This window comes from Esox lucius, chromosome 19 (assembly GCF_011004845.1).
Source record: "Esox lucius isolate fEsoLuc1 chromosome 19, fEsoLuc1.pri, whole genome shotgun sequence".
Lineage (NCBI taxonomy): Eukaryota > Metazoa > Chordata > Actinopteri > Esociformes > Esocidae > Esox > Esox lucius.
Window position 1 is genome coordinate 12309664 of NC_047587.1, and position 12514 is coordinate 12322177.

General features: G+C 42.7%; 2 protein-coding genes across 3 annotated transcripts in view; one reads left to right on the plus strand and one right to left on the minus strand.

Moving 5' to 3' along the window:
* The window catches only part of LOC105021841 (calcium-independent phospholipase A2-gamma), a 32945-nt gene extending 25709 nt beyond the window's left edge, over nt 1-7236 (minus strand). Inside the window, exons 1-3 of the mRNA XM_013138940.3 lie at nt 6778-7236; nt 1311-2671; nt 534-683 (exon numbers count right to left, since the gene is read on the minus strand). Coding sequence (XP_012994394.3) covers nt 534-683; nt 1311-2609 — 1449 coding nt within the window. The 5' untranslated portion in view covers nt 2610-2671; nt 6778-7236. The remainder of the gene's footprint in view (nt 1-533; nt 684-1310; nt 2672-6777) is intronic.
* A 2320-nt stretch (nt 7237-9556) lies between these two features.
* On the plus strand, nt 9557-12434 carry dnajb9a (DnaJ heat shock protein family (Hsp40) member B9a). 2 transcript variants are annotated; one of them, XM_010889789.3, is made up of 3 exons: nt 9557-9624; nt 10307-10538; nt 10684-12434. In XM_010889789.3, exons 2-3 carry the CDS (start codon nt 10322-10324, stop codon nt 11127-11129), a joined length of 663 nt encoding a protein of 220 aa, XP_010888091.2. In that variant the 5' UTR covers nt 9557-9624; nt 10307-10321; the 3' UTR covers nt 11130-12434. The 2 variants fall into 2 exon arrangements, with proteins under 2 accessions (XP_010888091.2, XP_019896016.2); XM_020040457.2 differs by lacking the exon at nt 9557-9624 and having other exon boundaries at nt 9631-10538.
* Nucleotides 12435-12514: the final 80 nt, after the last annotated feature.

The window sequence follows — 12514 nt, forward strand, 5'->3', positions numbered from 1 at the left end:
CTGCTTGTCTGTATTTCAGAAGTAATCTGAAATACAGACAAGCAGGTAAAAAATAAAAAAAAAGAAATCCAAGCCCTGAAAAACGATTCCAGAGGAAAATGATGGTCCAATTCAATACCAGATAGGTGTAAGGAAGTGGCAAGAGAGTATACAGTGAATAAGAGCCATTTTAGACGCAGCATAAAAGACCAGGACAAGCAGAATAGCTGCCCCAGATACACATCAGATGCAACACGAATGCTAAAAAAAACAATGCTGTACAGCATAATTCTGAGAGGTTGTCAAAAGGAGTAATGTTTAGAGGACCTGATCAGGACAGACATATCTCTCACTGCTGACCTGTTAGAGGGAACTGCTACTTAACTACAGGTCCTGCGTAGTTCAGCAGGTAAGTACACAGCACTTACAAAAACAGGCTGGTGGGTTCGATTCCCACCTAGGGCTGGTTACATTAAAATGTTACAAGAGCATCTGACAGTCAGCACACATCAGTAGAGTTCAGTACACGTCAGTAGAGCACCCTGCTAGCCCACCTTGACGGCCACCCCACGGGTCTCCGGGAACTCCAGGAGGTGATAGCCGAGCTCCTCCACTCTGTTGACGTACACCCTGACCTCCGACGCTCGCTGTAATGACTTGACTAGAGCCCGGGTCCGGTTGTCCACACTGACCCTGGCTATGATCTACACACACATTACAAACAAACATGGCTTATTTATTCAAGTAGTATTTGTGGACAAAATCAAGCAGACAAAAGGAAAACTAGCTATATTTACATGTTATACGGCATTAACTGACCAGTCTTTAGGCCAGAAATTGTTTCTGCTCCACAGTCTCTGGTTATGAAACCAGATACTCTATATTATACTCACATTTGAAATGTAGGTTATGTATTTTATTGTTATGTATTATGTAATGTGGAACACAGGAAGAACAGGGATCTTAACAAAATAATAAATCCAGTCAGTCAGACGTCCAAAGAGGCCAATCTGAGTGTTGGAAACATGCCAGTATGACATAACTGTACAGGCTCCACGTGGCTGGCCTATAGGGTACTGAGCTGGGACTCTATACAACCGTGACAGTGAGATGGAAGTGTTCCTAGAATCCCTCTTCAAAAATAACCCAGTGTGTGTGTGACCTTTCTGAAATCACTGGCCCGAGTTAAGAGTGGCACTTCACTGTGCCTGTGAATTAGCGGTATCACTAGTGATATTTAAGCAACAGGCCACAATAGTGACACAAGTATAAAAACTGCCTAGAGAGGCGCGCATTCGCACACACCCCTCCAGTGTTTAACACAGGCCTACCTTTTCTCTTTGTAGCTGCAGTCTCTTGGCTCGCTCTTCTGAGGCCTTTGGGTCCATCTTCTCCGTCGCCTCTCTTGGCCGCTGCTTGGCTCCGACATCTTCATCCTCCAGCGGCTCACTCTCCACCTCTGGAGTCCCAGTGGCAGCTGACGCCCTGCTAAACCTGGGGACCAGGGGAGCGATGTAGCTCCCCACGCTCCCCACAAAGGCCTGGACCGTGTCCCCGGAGTAGGACAGGTAACGGCCGAAGCCCTTCTTAGGGGACGATTGGGCACTTGGGGGCGTGGCGGCGAAGGCCGGCACAGCAGTCATTTTGCCTGACACAGGCAGCCGGTGAGTGGAAATGGCGCCATTGCTGGCATTCTCCGCTTTCTTCCCATGGTGCTGTGTGGCGCCGAAATAGGAATTGATGTGCTGGGCCAGGTAGTTGTACGTTTCATCCAGGTTGGCAGACAGGGAGCCTGGGTGGAAGAGCGGGGCTGTCTGTTTGGAGACTGCGGTGGTGGTGGTCTTAGCCGCTGTCGGCGGCTTAACCGACTGCTCTCCCCTTCCGGCGGTCCCGTTGACAACCCCACTGGCTGGGGCCGCGGGTGCTTTGGCGGCACGCTGCACCCTCTTCAGCCTGGGCTCTGAGACTGCCGCCCCGGAACTGGAGGGGTGAGCTGTAGGGGCGGCAACGGGAGGGCTGCTAGGGGTCATTCCAGGAGTAGTGCCAGGTGGAGGAGCAGGAGGAGCAGGGGAAGCAAGGGGAGGAGGTGTAGAAGCGGTAGCAGCAGGGACAGGGGCAGGGGCAGGCGTGGAGGTAGGTGCTGGGGGCCCTGCGGCGCCCGGACCCGGCAGTGTTAGGCCCGTCTCCGGGACGGTGTCCACCGTCCTCCCTGCCTCAATGGCCTTCTGTTTCGGTTGGGCTCTCAGTCGGGCAATTTTGGAGAGGAGCTCTGCGTGGGTCCCACTCACCGCCTTGGAGACGGAGTCCAGGGTGCTCCTGAACCGTGACATGGTGTGGCTCAGGCCAGCAGACCAGCGTGACGAGGAGGCGTATGAACCGGCACCGGTGTGGAGTCCAAGCCTGTGTCTCACCTGGCTAGCTCTGCAGAGCCATTGCTTACCGCGACTTCTACTCTTTGGAGTCTGGACGCTCTTCCAGCCAAGGTGGCCAACCTTGCGGCTGTGAGATGGCCGGACATGGATCTGACAGGCGTGTCGCAGTGGAAACGATGCAGAATGCCGACCTTGCCACACCTTTACCGCTCGGCTTATTCTGAGCACACAACGGTCTGGAGCCCAGCTAAGAGACATCCCCTTCGGTCTCGGAGGAAAGCTATCATTTGTTTATTCTTTCAGACCATGTACACATGAAGCTGGTGAATAACAAAAACATTGCACATTACTATTAGTTATGTAAAAAGTATTGTGCAAGATCAGAGGTTTATATTACACCTTAAGGTTGTACAGAGAATAGGGAATTGTAGCTGGAAGGAATTCAGCTCCAAAGAGCAAAATCTATACTTTTTTCATTAAATAAGTCACTGTGGGCACTGTCTTGCTTAGGCAATTTACACTGAACAAAATTATAAACGCAACACTTTTTTTTTGCCCCCATTTATCATGAGCTGAACTCAAAGATCTAAGACTTTCTCCATGTACACAAAAGGCCTATTTATCTCAAATATTGTTCACAAATTTGTCTAAATCTGTGTTAGTGAGCACTTTTCCTTTGCCGAGATTATCCATCCACCTCAAAGGAGTGGAATATCAAGATGCTGATTAGACAGCGAGATTATTGCACAGGTGTGCCTTAGGCTGGCCACAATAAAAGGCCACTCTAAAATGCCACAGATGTTGCATGCTGACAGCAGGAATGTCCACCAGAGCTGTTGACGGTGAATTGAATGTTCATTTCTCTACCATAAGCCGTCTCCAAAGGCTATTCAGAGAATTTGGCAGTACATCCAACCGGCCTCACAACCACAGACCATGTGTAACCACACCAGCCCTGGACCTACACATCCAGCATCTTCACCTCCAAGATCGCCTGAAACCAGCCACCCGGTTTTCACTGTACAGGGCAGATGGCAGACAGCGTGTATGTGTGGGTGAGCGGTTTGCTGATGTTAACGTTGTGGATCAAGTGGCCCATGGTGGCGGTGGGGTTATGGTATGGGCAGGCATGTGTTATGGACAACGAACACAGGTGCATTTTATTGATGGCATTTTGAATGCACAGAGATAGCGTGACGAGATCCTGAGGCCCGTTGTTGTTCCATTCATCCACGACCATCACCTCATGTTGCAGCATGATAATGCACGGCCCCATGTTGCAAGGATCTGCACACAATTCCTGGAAGCTGAAAACATCCCAGGTCTTGCAAGGCCAGCATTCCCCACCAGACATGTCACCCATTGAGCATGTTTTGGATTCTCTGGATCGGCATATACGACAGCGTGTTCCAGGTCCAGCCAATATCCAGCAACTTCGTACAGCCATTGAAGGAGTGGACCAACATTCCACAGGCCACAATCAACAACCTGATCAACTCTATTCGAAGGAGATGTGTTGCACTGCTTGAGCCAAATGGTGTCAGATACTGACTGGTTTTTGGACCCCCCTCGAACCCCCACAATACAGTGAAACTGCCCATTTTGCCAGCCTATGGGACACCTGTGCAATAATCATGCTGTCTAATCAGCATCTTGATATGCCACACCTGTGTGGTGGATGGATTATCTTGGCAAAGGAGAAGTGCTCACTAACAAAGATTTAGACAGGTTTGTGAACAATATTCGAGAGAAATAGGCCTTTGTGTACATAGAAAATGTCTTGTTTTTACATAGCAGCTTCCTGAATAATTGCTCTTGGAACTGTCTGATTGCTTGGTATGGCACATTCACTGCAGACTTCGTTTCAGGGCAACCATCATTACAACCTTGCTAACGCGAATGTTTTCACCTCTGGCAAGCAAGTAGCTTGCGCATCTGTCTCTTCTTTTTCGGCAGCTGCATCACTAACAATCGGCCAAAAATAAGACTGTTGCCAGTACAAATACTTTATGCTTAGTTCAACCCCTGAACCCTTTCATGCTCTGACTGAGACATGGATTACACCAGTGGGTACCGCTACTCCAGATAACCCGGGAAGCATCTGGTTATTGCGGTTGTCACACATGGCTGCTTAATTCAACCAAGTGGAGACTCTATTGCAGCCATGTCCTGGACAGTTACTGGTTAGTTGTCTGTATAGGTCCTCTTTTGAATTCCATTCTGACTATATAACTTGTCCATTCAATCTTAACATTCTTTTCACCCATCTACCACTTGATGCTCTTGGAGAGTTCTTATATTTCAGTCAGGCAACTAACTATTAACTGTATTTCTGGGATATTTTTTTAATTGGGGCTGTCAAGTCACAACTGGTCTTCAGAAATTGTGTACTATATCATTTACATGCATGTACGTGCCCCACATAAAAAAACATTTGCTTTCAAGGCTAACTGGAGGTGTGATATTGAGACTATATACAGTGGGGAGAACAAGTATTTGATACACTGCCGATTTTGCAAGTTTTCCCACTTACAAAGCATGTAGAAGTCTGTCATTTGTATCATAGGTACTCTTCAACTGTGGAATATAAAACAAAAATCCAGAAAATCACATTGTATGATTTTTAAGTAATTAATTTGCATTTTATTGCATGACATAAGTATTTGGCCCCATCAATCCTCCCCACAATATGGTGCAGTCGTCTTGTGTCCCCTTTGCAGAAAAACATCCCCAAAGAATGAGGTTTCCACCTCCATGCTTCACGGTTGGGATGGTGTTCTTGGGGTTGTACTCATCCTTCTTCTTCCTCCAAACACGGCGAGTGGAGTTTAGACCAAAAAGCTCTATTTTTGTCTCATCAGACCACATGACCTTCTCCCATTCCTCCTCTGGATCATCCAGATGGTCATTGGCAAACTTCAGACGGGCCTGGCTTGCGCTGGCTTGAGCAGGGGGACTTGCGTGCGCTGCAGGATTTTAATCCATGACGGCGTAGTGTGTTACTAATTGTTTTCTTTGAGACTGTGGTCCCAGCTCTCTTCAGGTCATTGACCAGGTCCTGTCGTGTAGTTCTGGGCTGATTCCTCACCTTCCTAATGATCAGTGATGCCCCACGAGGGGAGATCTTGCATGGAGCCCCAGACCGAGGGAGATTGTCCGTCATCTTGAACTTCTTCCATTTTCTAATAATTGCGCCAACAGTTGTTGCCTTCTCACAAAGCTGCTTGGCTATTGCCCTGTAGCCCATCCCAGCCTTGTGCATGTCTACAATTTTATCCCTGATGTCCTTACACAGCTCTCTGTTCTTGGCCATTGTGGAGAGGTTGGTTGACTGCTTTGTAAGTAGGAAAACCTGAAAAATCGGCAGTGTATCAAATACTTGTCCTCCCCACTGTATATATTATTGACATAAAAAACAATCTTCTACACATCCATCCCAAATTGGTAGATTTAAATAGTTTGTTATTTTCAGAAGCCTCAGGCTGCATCTTTTAAGTTCGATACAGCCTGTCATTATTGAAGATGCAATCTGAGATTCTTCATCACTGGTATTAAACGTCAGGCTGTAAAGCCAAAACAAGTGCACAAATAGTTTTCTATGTCACATATGTTTAGTAATCAAATTGGGTTTAAACATTTTATTTGTTCGACAGACTGCATATTTAAATGACTGGGAACATACAACAATTTAACCTAGTACAAGATCTAGTAGAAGACAAAAGTTGCAGTCAAATTTCCAGAATTGAGGACCGGAGATCGAGACTCGTTGAACAGTGTTGCCTGCTTGCCAACGAACTGCTCATCTGTGGTTCCCTCTCTACAGTAGTTCGAACTTTATATCGCAGAACACTTAGCCAACGTCTCTGCAGAAGCTGCCGTCAGACAGGTTCGTTGATACACTTTGAATAACGAGTGAACAGTTGTGCCTGCCTAAAACCAAACAACCTGCTTATCTCCCACTGTTGACAAACCTCTCGTGGATCATCTGAGGCTTAAATGACCTAGAACTCTTTAATTTTGTGTTGTGTATCGTCATGATATTTTGTTAATGAAAAGCATTATAGACGCAGAATCAATAATTATCACAAATGTACCGCTGCCCCGAACGACCTGCTCAGTGTGCGTCATCGGAAGCGTTTCAGTCAATGTCAGCTTGCCAGGAAAGTTTAGCTAGCTAACCATTATAACGTTACATTTGTTACATACCATCGGAATAACACCAGTCATTTTGTTCGATAATGTTTCGATTAAAAGTGGAGGAGTGGTTGGAAGCTAGTTAGCTGTGAATTAACCTGTACTGAGCTACAACACAGTAGCGTAAATAGCAAGCTAACATAACAACAACAACAGTCAAGCAGCAGCTAGGTAAATAAAAACACACGCTAAATCGGTAGCTAAATCTAAAAGTTCTCTAATGATGACGTACCAGTATCCTGTTAATGGTTTCAAATTGAAGAATTCCGTGACACTTGAAATAGAAAACCCAAACACACACAGGGCAAAACGGTTCACAACAAGCTTCTCGGTGCCTGGTGGTGTGATTCAACGTGACAGTGTTGATTTCCCACCGAACTAGCATCAAAGATCGTTAAGGGTGAAGATAAGCACTGGACACGCCCCTATAATCTAAAATTCCAAACAAGGCCCCCACGGTCAGCTTAGTGCCCCCGCCCCACAGAGGGGGTCACCAAAGCGTGCCATCTAACTGGACCATTTTTTTCTGGTTGCGGCAGGGCGGATGGTGCAAGCGGAAAGGGAATTGGTCTACTTTTGGCCCCGGCCCCGACCAGAAAACATCTACCAGTGAGATGTGTCGCTTTGGGACAACCCCGCTGTGGGGCGGGGATAATAAGTAGACTGGACTGGTCTCGCCAATATCAAACCTTACAGAGAATGACCAAAGTGCGATATCTCGGTTTTGGACTACCTCTGTTGGTATACTGCAAAGGGCACAAACGATGACGTAATACACGGATGTAATGAAATAAAAGTCTGCATTTCTAAACACTGCAAGGATAACTTACAATAAATATATTATATTTCGCTTTGAGTCGTAGTGCAGTGGTAACACTCCTCCATGCAGTGAGGCTACCTGGCGGAGACCAGGGCTCAATACCCCTTGCCACTCTTCACCTTTGTCTCCACCTAAAACTGATTCCCAAAAAGCAACCTAATAACTAAGTAGTGTTACTATCAACACTGCTTTAAAAGGAAACTACAGTACATCTTAATCCATAAATGTTTACAATTTTAGATCTTTATACAAAATATTGCCTTATTTCAAAAGTTTGAGCTGGAAATAGTAGGGTCTGTAGAATTTATTCTAAACATTATACCAGCGGTTCTCTCTCAAACTTCTCCATTGGGAGGACCGGTTTCACATTTTTGTTGTAGCCCTGAGCTAGCTAATCTAATTAAACTAATCAAGGAAGAATTAGTTTACAAGTTGAGTCAATTGTGCTAGCTCATGAATAGTTCAAACACATGGAATGGCTGCTGTTTCCTGAGGAACGGTTGCCCTTCATAATTTACCCCTCCAATGTCCCCTATGCAATATATATATATATATATGTATGTATATATATATATATATATATATATATATATATATATATATATACATATATATATCCCTTTACATTGCAGGGAGAGTTAGGGACATGTCTCCCAATGTTAGAAGCAGGTTCCCCCAGAACAACCATGTGTAAAATATAAAAAGTCCCCCAAATATCAAATTAATTCCTACACCTTTAGGAGTTAGTAACAGCACTGAAATATACTAGTCACTTACTGTCTGGCACAGTGTTGCCAGGTGGAGAGGTTTCTTACATATTGAGCGGGTCGATTTACAGATACTTTGTATAGTAAAAATAGCATTTCGTCGGGTTTTTGTGGAGTGGCAGGTAATTTCCGGTGTACTCTCAAAAAATCTGGAAACCCTTGTCTGTAACAACATTTAAAACCAACACCTGCACTATAGATGTAATGCCGGAGAAGCGCAAGCAATACTGTGATTCAAATAGTTTTAACTTTTAACATATGTTAAACGTCAGGTGCCCAAACTGAAAATAAAATAGGAACCCCAAATATAATATTGTAATTTGATACAAAATGTATTTACAGTAGCAGACTTGTTCTCATCCTTCAGTTAAATCTAGGATGACCACATTTTCAAACCCCAAAACCGGGACCCTTACGTTAATGCACGCGCACAAGTATCCACTTATGCACGCCTTGTTGGTCATCATCCGTGCTTGTGGTTGGTGGAGCGGGGGCGCTTTGAGATTTAATAAGAATTGTTGCTTTTCTACGCTGTTCTACGCAGTTGTTTGTTTGGCTCCGACTCGTATGTGGAAACATTACAGTATTATTATAATTTAATTGTTGGGAAAACCGGGATAATTTGGTAGTGAATATCGGAAACTTATCGGTATTTTTTTACAGATATTTTACAGATATCTGTCGGGACCCAGGACACCCAGCTTGAAATCTGGACTGGGTGCCTGAATACAGAATTTATCTGTGTTCTATTGAAAATATACCACAAACCCTAGAGCCTTTGCGATTAAAAACCGGTAAACAATGACATTATAACAGTTTGAAGTTGTTTGATGTCATCCCCGTGGTATAGGTCTTATACAAGTTGGTTTCCACCCAATATCATCCAAAATAAATTGATATCATTTATTTTGTTATCTGAAAATTATGTCGTCACCAAGCATTGTGATTAATTCTGTTAAATTTGCCTATAACCGCTACTTTACTCCTTCAATTCGCCACGATTGCAAATTCAGAATGCCATTGAGAATTGCCACAACGGTTCATCTCACTTGTATCTCACATTATACTTAATACCTGTACATTTTCTGTACATTTGTGAATTTTCCTCTGCACATTTAGAATTGCCATATGTAATGCATTTGCATTAATTGCACACATTAATTCCACTTGTATATACATATTATTGTACTGTACATTTTTCTGCACTCTATTTGCATTTCTGGTTAGACGCAAACTGCATTTCGTTGTACTGTAGTTGTACTGTTCAATGACAATAAAGTTGAATCTAATCTATAATCGCAAGCAGCTATCCATTTCAAAATCCACAAGTCAAGCGTGTTGTGTTATAACGTCAAAACAGCGCGACGCTACACAACAGAAAGCGAGGAGAAATGAACCGCAGCGAGCCGTTAAAAATAAACGTCATTTAATCGCGACGACAGCTTCTCGCTAGCTTGCCAACTGAACTTGTCATTCATACTAGCTTTGTAAGGTAAACAAACTCGTATTATCGCCTCTGGGTTCTATTATTACTCCATTATGTGTCTTTCAATTATTTTAATTATTTTAGTTATTTTAATGATTAAGTTATCTAACGCTTCATTTTGAAAAACCTAGCAATCTACAGAATTTTACAGATGACTGTGCAGGAACTACTTCTAGCGTTACCAATAGCCTAGTAGTAATTTGGTACGCCGGTTATCCTCATTATCAAATATTGCTACAATAATATCGTGTCAATTCAGGTTAACCGGGTTAGCAAGTTTCAGTTAGTAGAAATAGCTACTGTATCGTACCTAGATAAGGTAGCCTGCCTCCATCAATGTTGCAAATATTTTTTTCCTAAATATTTTACATCGCTCTCAAGTAAAGGTTAATAGTAGTCAGATACATTCTGTATCATGGTTAACTAAAACGTTTGTACTAACATTACGATTAAACAGTGGGATCTTAATGTGAACAATTTGTATTTTTTTTTATTGATCATGCACATGTAAACAGACAGTAAATTATACAGAAATCTGGTGTGTGCTTATTTTTATTTTCTACAAAGTAGACAATAGAAATGTATCAAAAACTTAATACACAATAAAATAAACATTTTAAAATAAGGCATATGTAAAAATAAATATCTAAAAATAATCTAATCTAGTTGTACTCCATTAACATTACAGAACCCCTTCAGCTTCATGGCAACTACACAGGGAGCCTTAACATTTGCAGTTAGCATCCTGATGATAACAGAGTTGATACTAGCAAGAAAGGACTATTATGACATATTGGGAGTACCAAAAGATGCAAACGAGCGTCAGATAAAGAAGGCTTTTCACAAGCTGGCAATGAAATATCACCCAGACAAGAGCAAGAGCCCAGACGCTGAGACTAAATTCCGAGAAATAGCAGAGGGTAAGGTTGTTACTATACTCCATTGTGTCGTAACCAAATTACAGCACTGTTGCTTAAGATTGTTTAACATTGTTGTTTTAATTCAGTACTCCTAATAGAATCATTTCTGTAATCTGAACGTTTTTCTTGTAACCCTTACTGACAGCTTATGAAACATTGTTAGACGAGAAGAGGAGACAAGAATACGACCAGTTTGAACACGACACATTCTATGACGACAGAACCAAAAACAGAAATGTTCCAAACAACCACCGGCCCATCAACTTCAACTTTGATCACATGTTCAAGGACTTTGACATTTACAACCAGAACCGTCATGCCCGTCACAAGAGGCACTCTGAAGAACACTTTCGAGCTCAACAAGAGGCGTACCACAGCAGACACCAGAGACACTTCCAGGGTGCCTTTGCTGGAGCAGGCGGCTTCGATGACATGTTTGACGACATGGAGAAGATGTTCACTTTTGACCGGGACTCTACTAAGAGGACAGGGAGCTCATTTCGGGGTACTACCGCGAAGCAACACTGCAGGACGGTGACGCAGCGCAGGGGAAACATGGTGACCACTTACACAGACTGCACTGGCTCCTGAGGACAGAGGCCATGTGTATATGTCATGCAATATGCAAGCTTGTGTTGTCGCACATGTGAGGGAAGACTGTGGTCTGAAATGAGGAGGCACAACCCAAATTTGTCAAATAAAAAAAACAAAATTTTTATTTGTTTTGGTCACACAGCATTTTCAAGAGTTTTCTACATTGTGCCCCATTAAACATGACCCTGCAACAGCTTGCAGCTGGGTAGGGAACCACCAGTGAATTCTGTGCTGGTCAGTGCTGATTTGTGGAGTCACAGAGTAGATAGTTAATGATAAGTTGAGCAGACATTCTTTTATGAGAAAGAAAAAAAGCGCTGAATAGCTTTTGAAGCATATCACTCACAGTTTAAATACTTAGAATTTGAATGTGGTAGAGAAATATTTTTGGAATAGTGTTATGACATTGCATACTAAAATAGGCAATCATTATTTTAGTAGTAAATATCTATAAAGACTGAATATATCCAAGGTTTTTGAAGAATAGCTTATAGTCATATGTGAAGCTAAAAGTAGGAGATAATAATATGTGTAATTTTTGTCCTTATGCACTTTCAATTGTCCACTAGAAAAATATATTTTCATGGAAGAATGTTTTTGCTTGAGCTTTGTAGTCCATTTTAAGCCAAAATGTTTCACTAACTACAACCACCCCCAGATCTTGATGTGGTGTGTGTGCATTAGTAGGTTTGTTTGTACTGGCTGCACATTATGTGAATTGAGCTGTTTTGGAACAAAACAGTGTGAACAATGACACTGGGGCAGGTTTTCTTTTGGTTGATAAATGGAGTACAATGTCAGCAAAATGTACCCTCAGTGAGAAAATGTGATGACACAAAAATACAGGATTTTGATATAGTCGGAAGTCACATTTTTGTGGTTAAGTGATGGTAACCACTTTTACTGTATTTGAAATTGGGTACAAATGTACAGAGCTGCTAGAGCTTATATTGCAAAGGGAAAGACATGTATAATATTTAGTTTTTTTTTTTCTGTAAGATTCATTGTTATGATTTTACGTTAGGGGACTTTTGTCAATATCTCCTTTTTGCATGGACAACTTGAATTTATATGCTTACACTTAGGGTTAACCCTACCCCATGTAAATACCATCCTCATAAACTTCTGTTACCTCACCATTCACTAGGCTAGGCAAGACATGTACAGTTTGTTCTCCACTTTGTTATTTGATGTGCAATATTTTAAGTTCCTTTATTATTTTTTTTACAAATGTTCTTGCTTTCTCATTGTGATATGTTGACCCATGTAGCACTTTCCTGATAAAAGCCGGATCCGCAGTCACCCCGTTCCTCATTTGAATTATTTGGATAAAATGTGCGCTTAGGAAAAATGGGGTATCGTCACCCCAAAATGTTGACGAA